The sequence below is a fragment of the Narcine bancroftii genome, chromosome 13 (assembly GCF_036971445.1).
Source record: "Narcine bancroftii isolate sNarBan1 chromosome 13, sNarBan1.hap1, whole genome shotgun sequence".
Lineage (NCBI taxonomy): Eukaryota > Metazoa > Chordata > Chondrichthyes > Torpediniformes > Narcinidae > Narcine > Narcine bancroftii.
The window spans coordinates 66344198-66369401 of record NC_091481.1 but is presented as its reverse complement, the minus strand read 5'-3'; the positions used below and the strand labels follow the sequence as shown (position 1 = coordinate 66369401).

General features: G+C 48.2%; 1 protein-coding gene across 1 annotated transcript in view; it reads right to left on the bottom strand.

Annotated features, from left to right (window-relative positions):
- Window positions 1–997: 997 nt before the first annotated feature.
- LOC138748053 (vesicular glutamate transporter 1) overlaps window positions 998–25204 on the bottom strand; it is a 29806-nt gene continuing 5599 nt past the window's right edge. The window contains exons 3-11 of the mRNA XM_069907749.1: window positions 20285–20399; window positions 17372–17459; window positions 13988–14074; window positions 12358–12500; window positions 10604–10753; window positions 8157–8289; window positions 5026–5136; window positions 3848–3975; window positions 998–2898 (exon numbers count right to left, since the gene is read on the bottom strand). Coding sequence (XP_069763850.1) covers window positions 2566–2898; window positions 3848–3975; window positions 5026–5136; window positions 8157–8289; window positions 10604–10753; window positions 12358–12500; window positions 13988–14074; window positions 17372–17459; window positions 20285–20399 — 1288 coding nt within the window. The 3' untranslated portion in view covers window positions 998–2565. The remainder of the gene's footprint in view (window positions 2899–3847; window positions 3976–5025; window positions 5137–8156; window positions 8290–10603; window positions 10754–12357; window positions 12501–13987; window positions 14075–17371; window positions 17460–20284; window positions 20400–25204) is intronic.

The window sequence follows — 25204 nt, the reverse complement described above, 5'->3', positions numbered from 1 at the left end:
TTGGCGGGACAGGGAGATCGGAGTTTGGCGGGATGGGGAGATCGGAGTTTGGCGGGACAGGGAGATTGGAGTTTGGCGGGACGGGAGATTGGAGTTTGGCGGGATGGGGAGATCGGAGTTTGGCGGGACGGGGAGATCAGAGTTTGGTGGGATGGGGGAATCGTGTGCACAGAGAAAATATGGATGCAAACTGACACAGAGAAGCTAAAGAAATCCTAGACAATGGTACCATCTCTGGGAATCCATCTGGAACCAGGCTCCTCAAACCCCACCCCTCACTCCTCCAGGCACCGGGAGGGGGGGGGAGATGGGGGTCTCACTCCACACAAGCTGCTTCTCTTTGACTGCTTGAGTCGGATTTTGCTGGGGACATCTAGCAGCTGGATGGAAGTTCTGCTTGCCAATGTTATCCGTCCCACTGGATGGACAAGGTTGGGCGATTTACAGGGGTCATTTAACTTGACTTCTGCAGTGGGAACTCCTCAGGGTTGCAGAATGCCCCCCGAGATCAGCCGGGTTAATTGGAGGTGCAAGGCCCCACAGTGCTGGAAAAAACTGTTCCACACCAGGCCCCTCATTTGTCAGACGCTGGCAAATCTGGACAAAAGGGAAGTGAAAAACATAATGCTGGAGAAACTCAGCAGGTTGAACAGTGCACTTGATATAGAAAAGATAAAGATATATAACCAATGTTTCAGGCTTGAGCCCTTTATCAAGGTGTACCCTGGTGCAGACTGTGAGGTCACTTTGTTGAGCGCCTCGGCTCTGTCCGCTGCAATAGTGGCCACCCATTTCAATTCCCCATCCCATTCCCTTGCTGATGTGTCTGCCCATGGTCTCATGCACTGCCAGATTGAGACCACCAGCAAATTGGAGGAATAATGTCTCATCTTCCATCTGGGCTCCCTTCAACCGGATGGCATTAATATTGACCTCTGGCTTTCGTTAAAGCCCACCCCCCCCACTTCTTCCCCCCATCGCCTTCCCCCAGCTCTGATTCTCTCTCTCCCTTTTCCCTGTCTCCTCTTACACAGACATAATCAATACTCTCCTCTCTCCTTTATCATGTCCAATTAACACCTTATGTTGGACTGGATTCCTCCTCCAGCCGGCACTGACTCTTTTCTGAGACTTTCTGCCTTTTGCTTATTCCTTGAAGAAGGGCTCAGGCCCAAAACATCAACATATCTTTGTTTCCTATGGACGCTGCCGTTCCGGCCGAGTTCCTCCAATGTTTCCATGTTTTTATTTCAAGGACACCGTTTGACCTGCTGAGTTTCTCCAGCCTTGTGTTTTTACTTCAACCACAGTGCCTGCGGACCTTCGTGTTTTACTTCAAGAGGGAACGGGACAGCTCAGGGATTGGGAACTGTGGGTTCTGCTTCCTTTTACCCTGCTCGGCAGAGAGAACATTGCAGGGCTCAGGAGCAACCACATGCATCCATGATGGGACCCCCATCTACTCCACTCCAGTGGCTGGTTACATTGTTTAACACCTAGTGTAGACTGCTGAGGGTCACGTGACCTCTCCGCCTAGCACCTAGTCGCATCGCCTGCCAATCAAGGTTGGACCCCGCCCACCCATTAGCGCACACCTGACCATTGGTCCCTTGAATGAACTAGTGACGACCTGGGCTGGACCCTCAGGGTTACTGGACTCCACCAGGTGGAGCAACTTTTTCTCTTTTGCTCCTAGGCCCTGAGTTGAATCCTGCTGTTGACAACGGGAGAGACGGCATTAGTAAGGTGTGCACTATATAGGGACCGGGGCTGTTGTATACTGTTGTGGTGTAGATAGAATCTAAGCCGTGCCCACAATAGACAAGGAACGGCAAGAAGCATATTGTAGTCCTTGGTTGTATCAACAGTTGCTCGATTTGGTCATGTGAAGTCCGATGTGACTGGGCTGCACTGTGTGGTGTGAGTGGGAATACTTGCGGGCGTTATCCCTGCTGCGATCCTCTTGCGTGTGTTTCATTAAAGATTATTTCTGCGTCCAGAACCACTATTCTTTGAACCCACTGAACTTTTCCCTTCCCACACAACACCATTGTAACCAATCATAGGGTTGGATATATAACCTGATTCTGGAGCTATACAAACACACCACAAATAAATAAAAGGCGAACAGTCATTGGGAGGCATGACGTGAAGGGTGAAGGGGGTTCCTCTCCCCATACCAAGCACAGAAAACGATGTGAAGGGGGGGGGGGTTCCTCTCCCCATACCAAGCACAGAAAACGATGTGAGGGGGGGGTCCTTTCCCCATACCAAGCACAGAAAAGAATGTAAAGGCGAGGGAGTGGGAGCAGATTGCACAATGGGTTACAATGTGGATTCCGGGAACCTGGTTCGACCAAGGCCCGCCCCCCACTCATCACCCAGAACACCAGGGCCTTTCACACTACTTACACAAGCGGAGCCCACCCCACACACGAGCGCACGCACCTTAAATGTTACCTGCTTTGGTGGGAGAAGTTGTCCTTGGAACAATTGGTTATTATGTACAGAATATTCTACGTGGACTTTCCCACTAATAGTTCCCCCGGGGGGGACGGGCTGAGGTCAGGGCAAATCCCTGTCCTTGGCAGTGCCGTACATGTACACATCCTGGCCCTGATCCTGAACCAACTCCTCCTTCCTGTCCCAATCGCGGGCCCAGCCCCCGTTGGTGACGCGCGTCGTCTCGGTGGCACCGTAGCTGCCGTAGCTCTGGACGCCGTCGGCCGCCTCGTCGGCCAGCTCGTCCTCGTGGATGAAGCCACACTTCTCCTCGCTCAGCTCCTCGGGCTCCGCCCAGGCCTGCTGCTCCCCCGAGGCAAAGACCCCGTAGAAGATGACTCCCCCGTAATGCACCAGCGAGGCGATCAGGAAGACATACTGCCATTCCTCCCGGGTCTGGGGGGGGGGGGGGGACACGGAAGAGCAAACACAATGGTGAGTTAGAGAGGCTCCAGGAACTGCCTGCCCCCTGTAAACATTGCCCACCCGGCCAGGGGGGCCTGGGGGCAGGGAAGACTTCTCGAGATAAACACGAGCCCGGAGCCTGATGCCCATTCAGGGACGTATCGACTCAAAATTGCGCCGATGGCAGGGGTGGCCAAGGCGAAAGGTGGCTGTCATGTTATATTGGGCGTGGAAGGGAACACTCGGACGAGCAAGTCGTACTGAGCGTAGAAGAGACAGGTCGGGGTGGCGGCTGAGACGGTGCTGGGGTTTGGGGCGGGGCGGGGGGACCTTCAAATCGTGCTCCGGCCATGTGCCTTGCCTGTCATACCCCAAGTACACTCCTGCACCCATCCCATCTGTCAACGTTGTTGCAACATCGACTGCCTGAGGTGCCAAAACAAAACCTCAGTGCCACTGGACTGGCTGGAACGGCAGCGATTCTGCTGGTACCGTCCCGGGGGGTGGACACCCGAGTGCTCCCACAAGGGGTTCTCCCGTCCAGTCCGACTGCCGACAGGCTCCGTGCAAGGCTGTTAAAGGAACCAACTTAAAATCCCCCGACCGTGGGGTCTGGGCACGGCAGTGGCCACACGAGGGTTGCAGACTCCGAGAGAGCGGTGGACCGGCACAGGGCACCAGTAAGGGGGAGGACACCCCCCCCCCCCCCACACACACACACTACAGTGGAGAAGGAGAAGCAGAGGAGACGGCGGCGGATGGGTGAGGGGCTCTGCGGCTAAAAGACACGCACAGGCAACGAGCTGTTGCCACCTTAGGGGTGAGGAACCCACACCGTCTGCGGGCTGCTGGAGAGCCAAAAGTCAATGTTCAATTCTAATTTTCCACGCTCAGAATGCCAGGGGGATGTCGCAATTCCACCCGATTTCTGATTCCTTACCTTGTGCTTGGTCATCGCTCCCACGATGACAGGGCAGACCATCCCGGACAATGTCCCAACCCCATTGGACAGACCCATCAAGATGCTGGCGTAGCGTGGAGCAATGTCCAGGTGGTTGACGTTGAATCCTTCGGTGCCAAAAGCAAGAACAAACAAGAGGGGTGATGGATGAGCTAAACCAAATCACGTTCCTTCTGTGCAACTCGACCTCGCCGACAGATACCATTCATGGTTAGAACCGATTCATGCAAATTACTTTTCTAATAGCACTGGGCCATGAAAATTTTGCTTCCTGAACGCGTTTGGGTGTATTTTAAGGGGTTTGGGCTGCTGATCACAAAAATTATCTTAAAATTTAAGATGTCACCCAGCGGTTCTCAACTCACTTTCCCCTTTCAGTAATCCCTCTGCCATCGGTGCTCTGTGATTAGTCAGGGGTTGCTTAAGTTAGGAAGGGAAGGTTGAGAGACACTCGATTGTGACTGAAATATTTTGCTTGAGAAAATGGTCATTGGCCCATTTCCTTTGGAGTTCTGAAACCGTGCACATAAAGAGTCAATGAGGGACGATTTAAACAGTGGTTTTCAAACATTTTCTTTCCACCCACATCCCACCTTAAGCAAACCCTGACTAATCCCAGAGCACCGATGGCAAGAGGGAATACTTAAAGTGGGATGTGAGTGGAAAGAAAAAGTTTGAGAACCACTGGTCATATCTTAAGTCTACTTCAAGCGTACAAAACCATGTCATTAAATATTCATTTTATCCATTCGCACTTGGACGTCTTCCCAGCTAATCCTGGTGCAGTTGATGAGGAACACTTATTGCAGCCAGGGGAAAGCGGTATCAGCGCAATTGGAATCTATCAGTGCTGGCCGACTATTGTTGGACACTGACACGAGAGGCATCAGATACTGAGTACAAACGAAAATCAACGGCAAAACATTTTGAGGTCAGTTGAACGAATGCAACGTGTCAGCGTCATTATGTGATTAAACAGGTTAAATTCGATCAAAGTTAATTTAAAGTTTCTCCAACTTCCTACGTGCAAATCTGAAATGATCTTTGTGTTCAGAGTGAAATTGTCTATCATAATCCCCAATTGGTTTTTAGGAAGCAAACCTTTTGGAACAAAAAATTGTTGTCCAGTCTAATACATGATCTGGAGAACCAATCACCTGAGATTGCGAATCCGCTGAAACCCACAGCAAGAATGAGGAACGAAATAGCGACACCTTTGGTGTGAGAGAAGCCCACCACCAGAAGGAAGGTTGCTTCCATCCCAAAACCTTCACAAAAGAGGAAGAGAAACAACAGGAAAATGAGGTCCTTGTTGAGGATCCATGGAACATGACAGCTTTTTGCCCTTCTAGTCGTGCTGAACGATTATTCTGACTCACCCCACTTGGCTTGCATCGGGTGCATACCACTCCATCCCCTCCCATCCATGTACCAGTCCAAATGTTTCTTGAGTGTTAGAATTGAGCCCACATTCACCACTTCAGCTGGCAGTTCATTCCACACTCCCACTGCTCTCTGTGTGAAGAAGTTAATGTTCCCCCTAAACCTTTCCCCTTTCACCCTTAACCCTGCCCTTTGGTTTATAACTCACCCAACCTCAGTGGAAAAAACCTCCTTGCATTTGCTCAATCTATCCCCCTCATAATTTTGTATACCTCTATCAAATCTCCCCTCATTCTTCTGCACTCCAGGAAATAAAGTCCTCTGCGATCCATGAGCTGTCCCCAAGAACACTGAAACTTTGGCCATTACTGGGAGATCATTAACTCTGTAGAAGACTGCTTTGGAAACCACGCATGTCTCTGCCTGAAATGCTTTGGTCATCCAGTGAGATGTCGTCAACTGGCACATTCCAGGTTGCAGGAGTCCATTAAGTTGGGTGCAGCCTTCTCAATGCAGTGGGGAAGCACCATGGACTAGGGCAACAGGGGCCACAACTCATTTAAAGGGGGAATCACGGACTGAAATCATAAGTTTTTTTTATATAGTCGTTAGGAGAGAAGTATGGAAGAAACTAACTGAACATGACTGCTTCACAGGGAAGAGGTAGAGTTAACAGTTCTAACAGATCAGAATGGATTGGCAAATGAGAGTACTGTATTCAGTTCTGGTCAATTCATTATAGGAAGGATGTGGAAGCTATGGAGAGGGGGAGATTTACCAGAATACTGCCTGGATTGAAAAATAAATCTTACGAGGCATGGTTAGCAGAGCTGGGACTTTTCTCTTTAGAGCGAAGAAGGATGAGGTCTACAACATTCTGAGAGGCATAGATAGGGTGGACAGCCAGCACCTGTTTCCCAGGGCAGGAGTAGCGAGGGGCTATCAGTACAAAGTGAAAGGTTAGGGGAAGAATGTTTAGGGGAGACATTAGGAATAAGTTTTTTTGTTTTTCTTTACACAGAGTGTTGCGGGTATCTGGAGTGCCTTGCCAAAGGTGGTGGTAGAGGCTGAAACATTAGGGCAGTGGTTTTCAACCTTTTTCTTTCCACTCACACACCACTTTAACTAATCCTTCTGCCATCGGTGATGAGGAAGGGATTGCTTAAGGTGGGATGTGAGTGGGAAGGGAAGGTTGAGAATTACTGCTCTGGACCCGAATGTTACTGAAATATTTTGCTTGGGGAAAAATTGTCATTAGCCCATTTCCTTTGGGGTTCTGAAACCCTGCACATAACGAGTCAATGAGGGACGATTAAAATAAAGGTTTTCAAACTTTTTCTTTCCACCCACATCCCACCTTAAGCAATCCCTTACTGATCACAGAGGATCTATGGCATTGGGAATACTTAAAGTGGGATGTGAATGGAAAGAAAAAGGTTGAGAACCACTGGATTAGGGGCATTTAAGAGACTCTTAGATAGGCACATGGATGGAGGGTTTTGGGATAGGAAGGCTTTAGTATTTTTTGGTAGGAATACTTTACTCATTGAAGGTTAAAGGGCATGTACTGTGCTGTAACGTTATACGTTTTCTGTGTAACCCTGAACCTCCTAACATATTTCTCAGTCCAAAGGCTCTCAGTGTTGTTTTGCTGAGATCTGCCTGAGGTGAATCTGTTCTTCCTGGCAGAACAACACACCCACTTTCCTTTCTCTGCACGGTTTACAAAGAGTCATGGATCAGAGAAATGGTGATGTTTGGCACCGAAACAGGCCTTTTGGTCCATCAAGTCTGTGCCAACCATAAACCCACCACTTAGATGAATCTTATATGTTATTCCCACCCTCTCCCCCATGTTTAGAACCATTCATCTACATGCTGGGGCAATTCATTGACCAAATAACCTTGGAGGCAAACGAGGGCAAATAAAGCAAAGCTGGGTTGAAGGACTAGACTGATTCTGAAGCAGGGCTCCGACCCGAGTTCTCTACCTTTAATTTCCTGGGAGGGGAGTCACTATCTCGGAGGATCTTTCCTGGACCCAATACACTAACGGCGTCGTGACAAAAAGCTCATCAGCGCCTCTACTTCCTCAGGAGTTTGTGAAGGTTTTCCATGACATCGGAAACCCTGGCAAATCTCTGCAGACGTGTGGTAGAAAGTGCGCTGACTGGCTGCATCACGATCTGGTCTGGGGGACACCAATACCCCTGAGAGTAAGGCTCTGCAAAAGGTAGTGGACGCAGCCCAGATGCAGAACCTTCCCCGCCACAGGGAGTGCTGCTGTCGGAGAGAGCAGCAGCAGTCATCAAGGATCCACCCCACCCAGCTCACGCTCTTACCATCAGGAAAGAGGTATCGGTGCCACAAGACTCGCACCACCAGGTTCAGGAACAGCTGCTCCCCCTCCTCAATGACAAATTCATTCAGGGACTTGTTTAGGACTTTTACATCTGGACTTTATTGTTCTTTTCCCCCCTTCTCTGTATTGCAGTTAGTTTTTTTATGTTTCTTTATTTGTGTACATTGTGTACAGTTTTATTTTTGCACTGCCAATAAGTGATAATTCTGCTTGGCCACACAGAAAAGAATCTCAGGTTGTATATGATATCCTGTATGTAATCTAACAATAAATCTGAAATCGGAATCTGACTGTCCATTTCCCTCCTCAGATGATTCCTGACCTGCTTAGTGTTTGCTCTAATGTCATTATAAAACCCCCTCTCTTCTTTATCTTCAGAGTAATGACCTACAGCAGGTTAGTTTGTGTTTGGGGGTGTGGGGGGAATGGGGTTGGAACTGGCATGGATGAGGACGTTGTGCAGGGCAGAGAAGTGGCCATTGGCCTGGCCTCAGGGCTGCGACAGGAGGAAGCTCCTCGCCAGCCTCCTCTGCAGATACAAACCTCCGCAGTTCATCATTTTCCTGACGTTGGTGGTTGACATGAGCTTCTTGCTGCGGAGAAAGTCGGCTATCTGCCCACCGATGGGCACAATGATTGTCATGACGAGATGGGGAAGAGCAGACAACAGACCGACCTGAGCGCAGGGGAAGAAGAAAGAAAGAAAAGTAAAACACAAAAGTCCGCAGAGTCCATGGCTGAAGCCAAAGCACAATGCTTTAGAAAACTCAGCAGGTCAAATGGTCTCCTTTATATAGCAAAAGACAAAGATACAGAACCTTCATCGAGGTATGAAAAATTGTCAGCAGGAACCTGAACAAAATGGTGGAGGAGAAGGAGCAGAGGGAAAGAGCATGGTCCCACAGGCAGGAGGGAGGGAGGGAACACCAGCAAGCAGGGGGACGGCTCTGTGAATGGAGAAGGAAAGAAGACAGGATTGGGGAAGGGTGGGAGAACAGGGAGTAGAAACTGGAGAAGCCGATGTTAATGCCTGAACAGAAAATCAAGGGAATTAACGGTCTCAAATGTACTTGGCCTGGGTGTTGCTAACTCTTTCCTCTGGTAGTTCAGCTTTGTGACAGGATTTCTTTAGAGGATGGTAAATCTGTGGAATTTGTTGCCAGAGGCAGTTATAGAGGCCAAGTCATTGAGTGTATTTAAGGCAGAGTGTGATAGGTTCTTGATTAGCCAGGGCATCAAAGGTTATGGGGAGAAGGACGGGCAGTGGGGCTGAGTGGGAGAATGGATCAGCTCATGATGGCGGGGCAGACTTGATGGGCTGAATGGCCTATTTCTGCTTCTATGCCTTGGGCGCATTGCTCAGGGGTGAAACGGTCACAGCTGGCATCCTGTTCCACGGTTGCCCTGCGGCCCAGGTAGGTCAAAGGGACAGTGAAGGAGAGGCATGGCTGCAGGCCACGTGGCCCGTGTGGAACCTGCTGGTGGTTTTGCTCCACGCCAGCCACCGCCTGTTTCACCTCATCTAACACTCAAATTTAGAAGATGCAGGGAATACTCAGTGGGCCAGCTAGCAACGGAGAGTTTATCAGGATCTGACCTCTCATTCAATTTGAAGAATTGCCCTGAACCGCCCTCTCTCACTCCCCAGGTGAACAGCTGACTGCTGAACATTTCAAATATTGTCTATTTTTATTTTTAGCTTTGTTGGCCTTGGTTTCATATTCACTGGTACTAATTTATTTTAGCTTTATTGAGTTCTCCTTGGGCACAGGGGAGGTGCTGGAGGATTGGACAATGGCAAATGTGGGCCCCTTGTTCATAAAAGGTAATCAGGAGAATCCTGGGAATTATAGACCAATGAGTCTTACCTCAGTGGCGTGCAAACTGTTGGAGAGGATTCTTAAGGATAGGGTCTACAATAGTGCCTTCTGCCTGGAGGTCAGTGACTAGTGGAGGAGCCACAGGGGTCTGTCCTGGGATCTTTGCCCTTTGTGATCTTTATAAATGTCCTGGATGAAGAGGTGGGAGGATGAGTCGTAAGTTTGCGGATGATACGAAGGTTGGAGGAGTTGTGAATAGTGGTGAAGGTTGTCGTAAGATACAAAAGGATATAGACAGGATTCAGAGATGGGCGGAGAAGCGGCAGAAGCAATTCAATCTGGATAAGTGTGAGGTGATGCATTTTGGAAGGTAAAATCTGGAGGGTTAATGGTTGGACATTAACCCTCCATTGAACATTGCGGAGGAACAGAGGGACCTTGGCGTACAAATCCATACATCTCTCAAAGTTGCTGCACAGGTTGATACGATAGATAAGAAGGCCTATGTGATGCTCCATTAACAGGGGGATTGAGTTCAAGAGTCAAAAGGTCATGTTGCAAATCTACACATCTCTGGTGAGACCACACTTGCATTATATTCAGTTCTGGTCACCTCATTACAGGAAGGATGTGGAAGCTGTGGAGAAGGTGCAGAGGAGATTTACCAGGATGTTGCCTGGATTGAAAAAATAATTCTTTGAAGCAAGGTTAGCAGAGCTGGGACTTTTCTCTTTGGAGCAAAGAAAGATGAGAGGAGACTTAATAGAGGTCTCTAAGATTCAGGGCAGGAATGGCAAACATCTGTACAAAGTGAAGGGAGGAACGTTTAGGGGAGACACAGAGAGTTATGAGGGCCTGGAAAGCCTTGCCGGGGAGATGGTGGAGGCTGAAACTATAGGATATTTTAGACAGGCATTGGATGAAAGAAAAGCAGAGGGTTATGAGGTAGGAAGGGTTAAATACTTTGTGTTTTGGTAAGAATATATAGGTTGGCACAACATTAAGGGTTGAAGGTGCTGTAATGTTCTAATTTCATTAACCGAGTTGAAATTCTAAGACAGAATTGGAAATCGTGCCCCCTGGTCAGCATTCTGGGCACCTAAGGCGTGAAGGCGCCAATTTATCAGGATGATACAGCTCCTGTGTCAAACGAAAGGGTGCACGTTGTACCTTGCTGATCTCGAAACCAAACACCTCCTCAAAGTACGCTGGCTGGCTGATCAGGAGCAGGTAGAAGGTCCAACTGCGGCAGAAGTTGGCCACGATAATGGCGTAAACAGGCATCGAGGTGAAAAACTTGCGCCAGGGCGCCTTGAATTTCTGTCAGGAGGCAGAGTCAAGAAGAGAATTAAGGTTAACTTCAGGCAACTCTTTGTCTGCCTTACGACAGGCAGAAAGCAATTTTGTGTAATATTACATTCTGTACTATTGCATGACAATAAAGGAATTTTGAATCTGACACAGGTAGGTTAAATGAGTGTGCAAGGGTCTGGCAGATGGAGTGCAATGTTGGCAAGTATGAGGAAATCCACTTTGGAAGGTCAGATTATTATTTAAATCGAAAGCGATTGCAGTGTCTGTGCATGAATTGCAGAAAGTTTGCAGGTGCAGCAGGAGGGCAAATGGAATGTTGGCCTTCATTGCCAGGGGGATTGAATTTAGGAGTAGGGAGGCTCTGCTGTGACTGTATGAGGTACCGGTGAGGCCACATCTGGAGCACTGCGTGCAGTTCTGGTCTCCTCACTTGAGGAAGGACAGACTGGCTTTGGAGGTGGTGCAGAGGAGCTTCACCAGGCTGATTTCAGGGATGAACGGGTTAGCTTATGAGGAGAGATTGGATTGTCTGGGACTGTACTCACTGGAATTTAGGCGATATTATGGAAACATCTAAAATTATGAAACCCCTAGATAAGATAGAGGTAGGAAAGTTGTTTCTATTGGTAGGGGAGACCAAAACTAGAGGATAGCCTCAGATTCAGGAGGAACTGCTTTTCCCAGAGGGAGGTGAACCTATGGAATTTACTGCCCATTGAAAGAGTGGAAGTGACCTCAGTGAATATATTTAAGACCAGGTTGGATAGATTTTTACATAGTAGGGGAATTAAGGGATATGGGGAAAAGGCAGGTGGGTGGAAATGAGCCGATCATCAGATCAGCCATGATCTCATTGAATGGCGGGGCAGGCTCGACGGGCCAGATGGCCGACTCCTGCTATTTTTTATGCTCTTTCTTGTGAATCTTCAAGCCCACTCTCCATCACTCAACAAACCTTCACATCCAAGAGCTCAGTGACCTATTGCCCCCGGGGACCTGCTATCTTTTAGTCCCATTATCTTCCTTTTACCTTGGGGTCCTGTACATGATTTCAACCTTTTCTCAAATGGACATAATAAATTGATGGCCCGGTTAGCCTAGCGGTTTGTGCGATACTGTTTTAGGACCTGGGTTCGAATCCGACACTGTCTGCAAGGAGTTTATACTCTCCACCCGTGTTCATGTGGGTTTTCCCTGGGGGCTCTGGTTTCTTCCAAAGATGGAACATGGACACATGGGTGTAATTGGGGAGTATAGGCTCATGGGCCGTGCTGAATCTCGAAATTTCAGTTCAGGTTGTATCCAGGGATCCTGGGGTGGTGGGTGGGGGGAGTGTTGGTGGGAAGGTTACACGGCACATGGAAACACTTCCAAATAAAGGTTCCAAGTGGAGGTAGGACTAGGAATGATGCAAAGAAGAGTCCTCCAAGTTTCCTTGTGAGTTTGGAGGAAACACATCTATCCCTCCTCAGACACTGTGGAGAACCTTTCCAAAGGATAGGCCAAGCTGGGATTCTAGTTGGTTTATTCTGTTACCTTTCTCCCAAATTATCTGTGGTAGAACCTCATTTCTCAACTAGAAGGTCACTTCACACTGGGGTTACACTCACCGCGAGGGGGTTCATCAGGTTAGCACCTTCTCCAATGGCCTCCTCTATATAGACCTTCTCTTCTTCAGAAATGGTGGGGTGCTTGGCTGGACTTTCAAAGGACACCAGCAGCCAAAAGATGTACCACAGCATGCCAAAGCTTCCTGTTAGAGAAGAACCGAGATAGGAAATAATTTGCCTTGGAACATCCAGGATGTTTTCTCCGACGTACGCTAATGGAGTCATGGAGAAAAGCAGCATAGAAATAGGCCCTTTGGGACGTGCACTACATTGGTGGCCACCCACTTACACTAGGGATGGTCAACCTTCTTTTGGTTGTGGGCCTTGCAGAAAGGAGTCACGGGCCAAACGATATTAAGCCTGGTGGTTTTCAACCAGTTACATTGCAAGAAAAATAGTGTTTTACACCAGAAAACCTCTGTGCCATCAAAAATTCATTTTCTATCAAAATAACTATAAGACACGACTGAACAGTTTAACTGTTGACATTTCTGTAGTTTATTGATGAGCTCACATATTACAGTTGGCATTTCTGTATCTGCTGCTCTTAAATTTAAATTAAAGCAATACAATAAAACTCTTTCAAAAGAGCAGAGCAAAATAAAAAGCTGGGAGCAAAATAAGAATAGGAGAAAAGATGAAGAAAGTCTCCCACATCCCTCCACAGCTCTCAGTGGATACAATTCACGGCCCAAGTGTCCACCTTACTGATGACAATGCAATGTGCAAATCTGTAAACAGGCAAATTAAATTAACAGATTCCTTGCAAATCAAACAAATACATGACACGTTGACTTCTGTGAAAAACTTCATTTTCCCTGAGGTAAATGTTTTCATCGAGGAGTAATATTGTAACAGTCTGTCTAGTAGTTGTTCAAAATGGCAGCGACATCTAGTGTTGAAAATAAAGAGTGCAATGTACATCGAGTGCGATTTATTGTTAGAAGGCGGTGTTCTGGTGGGTCATATTCCATTTTAGTTTTAAAATTCACCTGGGGCATTTAAAAATGGGCAATGAGCCTCATGATTGACACCTTTCCTAAACTAATGCCGTTTTATTCTCCGCATACTTTTTCCATTTCCCCCCCCACATCCCCCCACTACAGATTCTGTCACCCACTTGCACACCAGTTGGAAATTTACAACGGCCAATGAGCCTGCAGGTTGTTGGGACGTGGGACGTGGGACGTGGGAGGAAACTGGAGCAGTGGAGCCCACACAGTCGTTAGGAAGACATAGATCACAGAACAGTACCGCACATTGCAGGCCTTTTGGCCCTCGATGTTGTGCCAACCCACATATTCCTTCCTAAAAAAGGAGTACTAAACCTTCCCTACCCTGTAACCCCCTGGATGAGCAAACTCCACATGTGATCGGACCCTGGTCACTGAAGTACAAGCTCTGTTGGGCCACTCAAGATGGATTCCAATGGGCAGGAAGCAAAGTGAGTTTTATCAACGCTTGTTGTCTGGTTGTTTGACCACACACAGGTCACCCATTGAATGGCGGAGCAGGCTCGATGGGCCGGATGGCCAACTCCTGCTCCTATTTCTTACAGACTGCACATGATTTGAACCAGAGTTGCTGGCACTGTAATGGCGTTGCACTGACTCTGCTACCCAGCACATACCGTAGACGTAGAAGACTGAAGACCACCCTGAGTACTGGACCAGGACTCCTGCCAGGGGCATTGCCACCACTGCACCCGCATAGGAACCTGTGGAGAAATGGACGTGAGTGGCGATTAGTTCAAAGTTCCTTTATTGTCATGTAATTAAAAACAGTGCAATATTGCACAAAATTTGCTTTAATCTGTTATGATGAAACTGCCTCTCAGAGTCAGAGAGGGAGAAGCAAAAGAAAGTCCCCCAGAGTCACCGAGTGTCCGTGGATTGACCTCCAGCGCTCCCGCAGCCTCTGCGGCCACAGGGAGTACATACCAGACCATCAGCAGCACAAGGTCCAGATCTGAACCCGACATGATCAGGAAGCCTTCAGTGCCCTCGGCACCCTCTTGTGCCTCTGTTCTGATACCTGGCACCCCTTCAGCCAGTTTCGAGTCAACCTCCAGTGGTCTACAGTACTTCGAACGCAGCCTGCACTGGTTCCTCACCTCGAGTTGCCAACAGCCCGCCTCCTGTGTGTTCTTCAGCTGCAGAATCCATCACTGGCCTGCCGCCGTGGCCACTGTCCCATGGGCCATCTCCTCTGGTTCTCCTTCTCAAACAGGGGAATGTTTTCCTCATTTCCTGGTGCCCTGTGCCAGCCCTTCGCTTTCTCGGAGACTGTAAGCCCCCCTCGTTGTGCTGCCAGCTCGGGCCAGACCCTGCGGTCACGGGATTTTCAAGTGGAACCACTGTTGGCTCCATTGACAGGCCATTTAAAGCCTGCATGGAGCAAATGGTAGTAGGTCTGGGCAGTTAGATCCTGCAGAGGTGGGGGGGGGGAGGGGGCACTCTGTCTCTGCTCCCTGTGGGTCCAGGAAAGATCCTCTGAGATAGTGACTCCCAAGAATTTCCTGCCATTCCACACGTCGACTTGGCACGGTTGGTGTAGCGGTCGGCGCAATGCTGGTGCAGCACCAGTGATCGGAACTGAGGTTCGAATCCTGCACTGTCCATAAGGAGTTTGCACATTCTCCCTGTTCTGCATGGGTTTCCTTCAGGGGCTTTGGTTCCTCCCACCTTTCAAAACATACTGAGGGTTGTAGATTAATTGGATATAGTTGGGCAGCATGGACTCGTGGGATGAAATGGCCTGTTACCTGCTGTATGTCTAAAAAACTTTGTCACTGAACCCCACCCCGTGTCTCAGTACAAGATGGCTGCCACCAGTTACATCAGCGGCCTCCTCCCACCAACTACTCTGTGATTGGCTGCTCAAAATACCCCCTTTGCATTGCACGAATTAGAAAAGGACCACAATCCTCCTTGCCTGATTGGCTGAGGGTCACTGTCACTTTACAAATCAAATGAATAAATAGTGAAAGGAAAGGAGAAAAGGGATCTTCGTGACTTTACTGAATGTGTCTGTCACCTCTTTCTTGCCCCTGGGACCTAGAGGCTAATTTTCAGCTCATGAAGGTTGTTGGACCAGGATGGCGGTGTGCCATCACACTGCTGGGTCCGATGAACAACTGGGGCTCCTGGGTTGACTGGGAGCTGAAGTTCTCACCAGTCAAGAAGAATGACATGGGAATTTCTTCATGTCAGATGCTTCATTTGAATCCATTCCCTTGCCAGGTGCATTGAATGCAGTGATAACATGGCAAGTGTAAGAATCCCATGTGCACTCATGTGTTAGTCTTCAACCTATGAAGCCCAGCATTAGAATGGTCAAGGAATTAATGAATACAGGCTTCCGGAGTGTATCTGGTGCACAAGGCACTTGACAAGGTCCTCCATGAGAGACTCATTCAGAACATTATAAGGCATGGGGTCTACTGAAACTTGACTGTGTGGATTAAAAATTGACTTGCCTACAGAAGGGTAGTAGTGGAGGGGAAGTATTCTGTCTGGAGGTCTGTGACTGGTGGTGTTCTGCAGGGATCTGTTCTGGAACCCCCTGCTCTTTGTGATTTTTAATAAATGACCTAGATGAAGAGGCCGAAGGATGGGTCAGTAAGTTTGCAGATGATACAAAGGTTAAAGGAGTCATGGATGGTGTTGAAGGATGTCGTAGGTTACAACAAGATGCAGAGTTGGGTGGAAAAGTGGCAGATGGAGTTCAATCTGGAGAAGTGTGAGGTGATGCATTTTGAAAGGTCAAACCAGAAGACTGAGTACAGGGTTAATGGTCAGATACTTAACAATGTGAAGGAACAGAGGGACCTTGGGGTCCAAATCTCTCAAAGTCGCCGTACAGGTTGAGTTGATAGGCTAGTTAAGAAGCCTGACGGGATGTTGGGCTTCATTAATAGGGGGAATGAGTTCAAGAGTCAAAAGATCATGTTGCAACTCTACAAATCTCTGCTGAGATGACCACTTAGAGAATTGTGTTTAGTTCTGGAAGGATGTGTAAGTTATGGAGAGGGTGAAAGGAGATGTTGGCTGGATTGGAAAATAAGTCTTATGAGGCAAGGTTAGCAGAGCTGGGAATTTTCTGTTTGGAGCAAAGAAGGATGAGAGGAGACTTGATACAAGATTCTGAGAGGCAGAGATAAGGTGGACAGCCAGTACTTTTTTCCTAGGGCAGGAATAGCAAACACCAGGGACATCTGTACAAAGTGAAAGGAGGGAAGTTTAGGGGAGACATCAGAAGTAAGTGTAGGGTTGTGGGTGCCTGGAATGCCTTGCTAGGGGTAATGGTGGAGGCTGGAACAATGGGGACACTTAGACAGACACATGGATGGAAGAAAAATAGAGGGTTATGGGGTAGGGAGGATTTAGTACTTTTTTTTGGTAGGAATATATAGGTTGGCACAACATCGAGGGCCAAAGGGCCTGCACTGTGCTGCAATGTTCCATGTTCTACATCAAGCCACTCAGTCAAACCTGTTCATGCCTTCAGTGTTGAAGACTTCACCCATTTATCTCTATCCAGACCTGGCCCAGCCTCACCCCATTCACCACAACCAGTCTTTGTTGAGTGAGATCCACATCCTCATTGCTCTTTGAGGAAGGAAGATTCTTCTGAATTCCCCATTGAATTGCTGCGTGACACATCTTACAGCTTCCAGTTTTGCTCTGTCCCACTTCTGGAAGCATTTTCTCTGCTCCCACTGTACGGAACCCACTGATGATCCTGCCCTCTCTCTACTGCTTCCTAACATGATGTCTCCAACTGAATGCAGAACATGGTGAAGTCTAACTTCCCTTACTTTTCAATGCTATATCTCTGAAAATAAGATGATTAATTTTGTTAAACTGTGGTGTAAATATCAGTGACAGCCATGACGAGTTCACTCTGTCTCTCAACATGATGCACTCAGGAAACTCCAGACTGCCTTCAGCTCAGCTACCCAGGAGCAGGAAAATGAACACACGAGCCCTTACAGCCCAAATCACATAGTTACCGCAGAAAGAGGTGGTGGCGAGCCGACTTCGCTCTAATGGAGGGGCCCACTTGCTCCAAATTCCATGGCAGGCAGGATATGTAACTCCCTAGAGGCAAATAACCAGACGGAAATATCAGTTGTAGTGGCTGTCTTCAAAAGAAGCAAGAGCTTAATTCAGTGTCTAACAGCTAACAAGCTGTGAGTGTGTGTGTGTGTGTGTGTGTGTGTGTGTGTGTGTGTGTGTGTGTGTTTGTGTGTGTGTGTGTGAATGAGAGAGTGTGTGTGGTGTGTCTCTCTGGATGTGTGTGGTGTGTCTCTCTGGGTGTGTGAGTGTGAGTGTGTATGAGTCTGAGTGTCTGCATGCATCTATATGTGTGTTGAGTGTATGTGCAATGTGTGTCATCAGTGACAAAGACCATGCTACCCATCCTGCCAGTGCTGGCCCTCTGTAAAAACAGTCCAATTGGTTGCATTTCCCTGTTATTTCTCGGCAAACTTGCAACTATTTTTCCTTTTTGACGTATTTTCCATATCTCTGTGGAAGTAAAATGAATTCCACTCCCATTGCTCCTTCAGCTCTCTGCATGAACCCTCTGCTGCCTTTGTGCAGATCTCTTTACTCACAGGGTTAGGGGCATGGACCTCCCTCCCATAAAAAAAAACTGTGGACATCAAATAGGTCACTGTGAATGACCCGCAGATGTGACAATGTTTTCCAAATCTGGATGCACATCTGGCCCGCACTCCTGGCCCCATGCTCTGGATGCACATCTGTGAGCAATACTGTTCTAATGGAAACATACAACATCAGAAAATCTACGATATGAAAAAGACGACTGCAGAAGTAATAAAAAAAATTAAATATGTGGAACAGAACCATAGCTTCAGTCTTTAAGTCGACATGCATGCGCATCATGGAGCAGAATAATCTTATCCCAAAGAAATTACAAAATCACAAACAAGGTAATATACAAAAGTATTTAAAGAAAGTTTGGTGGGCTGTGTGGCGGCTCACCACAAGGCAGGCAAACCAGCCCCGCTTGTAAGTCACGTGGCGGGGCAGCCGGCCAAAATGGCGCCGTCGGGGGTAGGGGGTTTTCCCTTCCTTCCAGCTCGGGGCTCAGAAACCCGCGCTGGGGGAACCACGTGACACCCGGGTGATGTCAGCGCCCTCCAGCGCGGTTCTCAGCCGGGTCCGGGCTGGGAGTATAAGTGCAGCCCAGCATCCTGCAGTAAACTAGTCTGCTCACTGAGCTCAACCCGTCTGGTTGCGTGTGTTATTGCAGGAGCAGAGTAGCCGCCGCTACAGTATGAGGTATGAAAAGGTACAAGGACTGCCTAAAGAAATCTCTTGGTGCCTGCCACATTGACCACCGCCAGTGGGCTGATATCGCCTCAAACCGTGCATCTTGGCGCCTCACAGTTTGGCGGGCAGCAACCTCCTTTGAAGAAGACCGCAGAGCCCACCTCACTGACAAAAGGCAAAGGAGGAAAAACCCAACACCCAACCCCAACCAACCAATTTTCCCCTGCAGCCGCTGCAACCTTGTCTGCCTGTCCCGCATTGGACTTGTCAGACACAAACGAGCCTGCAGCTGACGTGGACTTTTACCCACTCCATAAATCTTCGTCCGCGAAGCCAAGCCAAAGAAAAAGAATAACTGTATGTAGTGGCCTGGACCGCCCCTTCCTTCCCTCTGACCCCTAATAAAGGTCCTGACCCAAGACCTTGACCCCCAATCACTTCCTGCTCCAGGCATGGTCTTTGTCACAGGATCCAGACCAGGTGCTCTCTGAGCCCCAGCTAACGTCTAAGCTAATAAATCCCTTTTGACTCTGATCTGCTGACTTGTGGAGCCACTTGATTGCCTATCAGAAAGCAAAAGTGATGTTAAGCAATGCAGCAGATGCAGTCGAAGCTGCAAGTCTTCCATCCGCAGACAGTGAAGCTTCACTCCTCCTCAACTCTGAATTTCAAAAGTACGAGCAGAGAATCTGGGAAAAACAAAAATCTGGACCGACCCAATCCCGGAGCAGTTTGGATTTTCAAACTTCTACTGTATTGAAGGATTGTCTCAGTAAACAGCAAACACAGAACCACTGGTCGGTTGAACATTTGCTTCATCCTTGTTCTTTGTGAAGGGAGGTCTGTATTCCTGGGGATGTATGTGACCCCCAACCCCAGCCATATGGCGGACACTGACCTTCACCCTCAGAGCTGGGAAATTAGGGAGTGGCAATAAATGCTGGCATTGCCAATGGGTTGGAGAGAGGGGTGTGGGCTAGCGTGGGGAAGGGAATGGGTGGGGTTGGAGAGAGAAAGGGAATGAGTAGGGGCTGGAGGGAGGAAGAGAATAGAGGGAAGGGAGGGGGTCTGGATGGAGGAAAGGAATGGGTGGAGGGAAGGAAAGGTAGGGGAGGAGTGAGGAAGGGATGGGGTGGGAGAGGAGGGAGGGGGCTGGAGAGGGAAGGTGTGGTGGTGTAGAGTTGGGGGAAGCTGAGGGTGATAGGCAGGTAGAGAGTGGGAGAGGGGAATGAGGATTGGGGCCAGAGATAGGGTGGGGGAGGGGGAAGATTCAGAATCCTTTTTCTTTTTTATGGGTGGGAGGTCCATGCCCCTGACCCCTGTAAGTAACGAGAACAAAGGCAGCAGAGGGTTCATGCAGAGAGCTGAAGGAGCAATGGGAGTAGAATTCATTTTACATCCATAGAGATTTGGTAGACATCCTGTTTACAACTCAACAAAAGCATCAATCATCTCAGACACAGCACCACAGTAATCTCCACAACAATCCCAGTCAGTCTCTTCTCAAAACCAAAGCAACATCAACATTAACAGTCTGCACTCTTTGCTTCCAGAGTCTTTTCCAATGGAGACTGGTTGTGGGGAATGGTCGCAGTGTATTTCACTAACCTTCTTCCGCCCCTTACCTCCACAAGGCCCTGAAGAATCCGAACCAAAATCACACAGCTGTAATGGACTTTGGCTGCTGAGGGTATCAGCATGTTTAGTGATGATGTGGCAACGATTGCCCAGCCAAATACTCTGTTGGGAGAAAACAAGTAGCTTCAAAAGATTTACGCTCAGTTAAGCTCATGGACGGAATGATGACCTTCAGGAAACAGCCACACTGACAGGCAGGTCACAGTGTGGAAACAGGCCATTCAGCCCATCCTGTCCACGCCGAGCGAAAAGCCCCACCCTCATCTGTCCCCAAGGTTTTCCCCCACATCCTTCTAAACCTATCCCGTCCATCACATGTCTCAGCCCTTCACCGCTCCTGAGGTTGTGTGCGTCGGCCTGCAACGTCTCGGGCACCAGTCTTCACTCCATCAAGGCGGTGTCTTAAGGAAGCAGCCTTTATCATCATGGAACCCCACCACCCAAGCACACAGTATGAAAACAGGCCATTCAGCCTTTTCACAGAAATACTATGTTTTTTTAAATCTCCCCATATTCTTATCAATTCTACCACTCATTCACACATTAGGGGGAATTTATAGTGACAAAATCACCTGCTAACAGGATGGTGGAGGAACTGGAGACCTTAGGGGAACCCCATGGGAAGATCGTGCAAACTCCACACAGTTGTGGACTGAGTCTGTGTGAGAGTGAGGCCTGGGATTGAACCTGGATCTCTAGCATTCCAAGGCAGCAGCTAAGCTCACGGCATTGGTGGGATAATCTATGTAACGACATTCAAGAATGAGGGGAGATTTGATAGAGGTGTATGAAATGATGAGGGGGATAGAGAGAGAGTAAATGTCCGTCGGCTTTTCCCAAGGAAAAGGAGGTTGGATGAGATACGAACCAGAAGACATGGGTTAAGGGTGAAAGGGGAAAGGTTAAGAGGGAAAATGAATGGGAACATCTTCACACAGAGAGTGGTGGGAGTTGTGGAATGAACTGCCAACTGAAGTGGTGAACATGGGCTTAATTTGAACACTTAAGAAAAAATTGGAGGGGTACATGGATGGGAGGGGTTTGGAGGGATACATTCTGGTCAGCAGGACTAGGTAGAATAATAGTTCAACACAGGCTAGAAGGGCTGAAGGCCCTGTCTTTTGCGCTGTAATGTTTCCTATGGTTCTAATCTGTGCTGAACTCCCTCTGCAGTGTGCTTGGCACTTCACATGGTGCCTGGTCTTGGCTCATGGCACGATAAGTGTGGTTACAATGGACAATTGGACCTTGAGCTGTTTTACTGAAGGACATACCCTGGACCTCACTGGTCACCAGTAGGCTCTCTTCAAACTAGAAACAGCCACAGAGTGAGTCACAGAAATAGAAACATCGCCTGTCTGGATTTTAATTAGTTCCCTAGGGTAGGAGAATCACTTGTGAAGCTCCTTGCATGCTGCTGTTCCCACTGCAGGCATTCTAAGGATTACTGTTAATTACCCCAGAAGTGATCCCATCTGTGTCACAGAGTAGTTGAACACACTCGGGGCAGCTGTTAACACTTCAGCTTCCAGCTCACAGTGCAACCAGAATCTGTGCTGACTTTGCATGCAACTCAAAACCATCTTGATGGCTCCTGTTGCTACCATCAAGCCTGAAGACGAGCACCCAGCGGCACAAGGACGTCTTCTTCCCCTTCCGCCATCAGATTCCTGAATGAACAATGAACCACAGGCACTGCCTCACCGTGACTTTTCTTGCGCTATTTTTATTTATTGTTGTAAGGTGGTTTATTTAATGTTTGCACCATGACGCTGCCGCAAAACGTCGAATCTCGTGACTTGTTCCTGACAATAAATTCTGATTCTACTGTCCTCCTGTGAAACGCAAGGGTTCATGGGATGGGAGGGTTGTCCAATCACGAGTGGGGAAATAAATTATTTATTGATAATCCTTGGAGTTTAGAAGAGCGAGAGGTGATCTTTCCCCTGAGGGGGAAATGGGCAGGGCAGCTGTCTAATCTCAAACGAGGAGATGGAATTACAAAGAAATGGGCTTTTAAAATGTCCTGCAGAGGATGGGGAATTCTCTACCCTGGGGTGTTGTGAAGGCTAAATCACCGAAAGGGTTTAAAGAGGAAGGGGAACTAAGGGTTCTGGCACAGGACAGGGGCAGATCAGCCATAATCACGTTGAATGGGGGCTTGGCCTTGTGAGGCCGAATGGTCTCCCCCTCTGACTTTCTGTTCCATGTCCTGGATCCTAGTTTCCTTCCTTCTTGCTGTGTGTCCAGTCTGTTCCCTGTCATCCTGCCACATGGGACCAGCACACTGTCAGCTAAACAGCACATGAAGCCCAAATATTGTGGGGATTATAGGCCAACTAACAATTGATTTTCTAATAGTTTTGATAGATTTTCCAGAAGGAAAAAGAAAATTGCATTGATTTTGTGCCTTCTACCCTCCTTTTCAAGTGCAGCATCTATTGCAATGCTGAAAGTGGCCCCCATATTATTTTTAAATTTAGATTTATATGTAGACAGGCCATTTCGGCCCACAAGCCTGGGCCGCCCAATTTACACCCAATTGACCTGCACCCCCAGTATGTTTTGAATGGTGGGAGCCCCTGTGGAAAACCCACGTGGACATGGGGAGAACGTGCAGACTCCTTACAGACAGTGCCAGATTCGAATTCTATTGCTGGTGCTGTAACAGCACTGCGTCAACCGTGTGGGGAAATAACTCAAGAACAACAGTTGATGATAAACAGCTTCTGTTCCAATAGAAGTGGATGGAAGATGACCCCCCCCCCTCTCCCCCACCCCCCCACGACACGGAGGTTAACTCTCTGAAGCAGACTGAGAATTATTTATCTCTAGGAACACAGGTGTTGACACCTCTGACAGACCAGCTGCCCTTCCCTGCACAGGACCTGTAGTGGGACTGAACCTGGTGCTGATTGCTGTCTGAGACCTGTCACGGAGATGCTGGGAATCAGGGGAGGAATGTAGCTGAGATCCAGCATTGGGCTGGTTGGGACTGAGGCTGTGTTGGCAGCTGATATACCAGGACGGTGATTGCTTTGAGAGGACGAAGGGAGCCTCATGGCTTTTACTGAGCCTCTCGGTACAAAGTCTTCCCAACAGCATTCTCCCAGAGGAGCAGAAAACACACACCAAAGCAGAAAAGGAATATCTAAGAAACATATCCAGCTCTTGGACTGTTCTCATTGTAGTACAGAAGGATGAGGCGGTGCGGTTGGTGCAGTGGCTAGTGTAACGCCAGCAATCGGAACCAGGGTTTCAATCCTACGCTGTCTGTAAGGAGTTTGTACATTCTTCCCGTGTCTGTGTGGGTTTTCCACAGTGGCTCCAGTTTCCTCCCATACTTCAATATGTGAAAAAGAAAAAGTGTATATCATGGCTAATGTGATTTATGGTGTGAAAAAAAACCTACCGGAGATGTAGGTTAATTGGGGGTAAATTGGGCGGCATGTACTTGTAGGCCGAAAAGGCCTGTCACTGCGCTGTATGTCTAAATTTTAAAAAAACATTTAAAAATGAGGGGGGGGTGGAATCTCATAGAGACATTTCAAATGCTGAAAGACAGGGTAGATGTGGCAAGGATGTTCCCCGTGGTAGGGGAGTCTAGGACAAAAGGACATAAATTTGAAACAGAGATGTGGAGAAATTTCTTCAGCCAGAGGGCCATGAGTCAGTGGAACTTGTTGCCACGGGGAGCTGTGGAAGTGAGGTTGGGTGTATGTAAAGCAGAGATTGACAGGGATTTGATCATTTGGGGCATCGAGGGTTATGGAGAGAAGGCCAGGGAGTGGGGCTGTGAGGGGATCAGCTCATGATTAGAATGGTGGAGCGGACTCGATGGGCCGACTTCTGCTCCAGTATCTTGTGATTTTGTGGGCATGTCAGAAATGATCAGACGGCTTGAAAGTGTGGCAGCTGGTGCAACACATGGCTGGGCATGGTGCCAGGTGTCTGGCATGAGGTTGCAAAAACTGGCAACTAATCTTACCATCAACCTCATCAGGAGGACATTGAACCAGCTAAAAATATTCAGTTGTTTGCTCAATGTGTAATTCTGTGTCCCCAGAGCAGAGGGAACTTAAAAGTTGTGATGCCGTTTGTGTTTCCTCGGTTGTCCTGAAGCGAAAATTTAGTCTCAGGGAAGTGATCTATATTTTCACAGATAGAGATACAAAGCAGGCAAATTTGCTTTTCCGACCTGTGTCCACCCAGTCCCCCGAGATGGGCTGAATGTTCTCGTCAAGAAATGCGGGAGTATGGAAAATTTGAGATGGATGGGGTTTGCGGGTTTTGTGTGGGTTGTGCATTCATGAGATGGGAGTTGCCAGGTTGTTTGAATTGCCTGAAATCTCTCTGCAGATTATGGAACATTTGTGGGTGAAGAAAACATTCTGAAGGAGTAGTGGGACAAAGCACTAAAGTCCTAGCAGGTTAGGGAGCGTCCCTGTAGAACAATGACAACACAGAAACAGGCCACCTCTGTCCCTCTAGTCCATGCCGAACCATCGAGAAGTCACCTAGTCCCCCTGTCCTGCACCCAGCCCATTGGCCTCCATACCCCTTCCATCTATGCACCTGTCCAAATTCTTCTTAAATATTAAAAATGAGCCCACATTCACCACTTCAGCTGGCAGCTCATTCCACACTCTCACCACTCTCTGTGTGAAGAAGTTTCCCCTAAATTTTTCTGCTTTCACCCTTAACCCATGTCTTCTGGTTTGTATCTCCCCCTACCCTCAGTGGGAAAAGCTGACCTACATTTCCTCTTCAGAATTTTAAATACCTCTATCAAATCTCCCTTTATTCTTCTACAAGGAATAAACTCCTAACCTGTTTAACCTTGTCCTGTAACTCAGTTCCTGAAGTCCGGTCAACATCCTAGTAAATTTTCTCTGCACTTTTTCAAT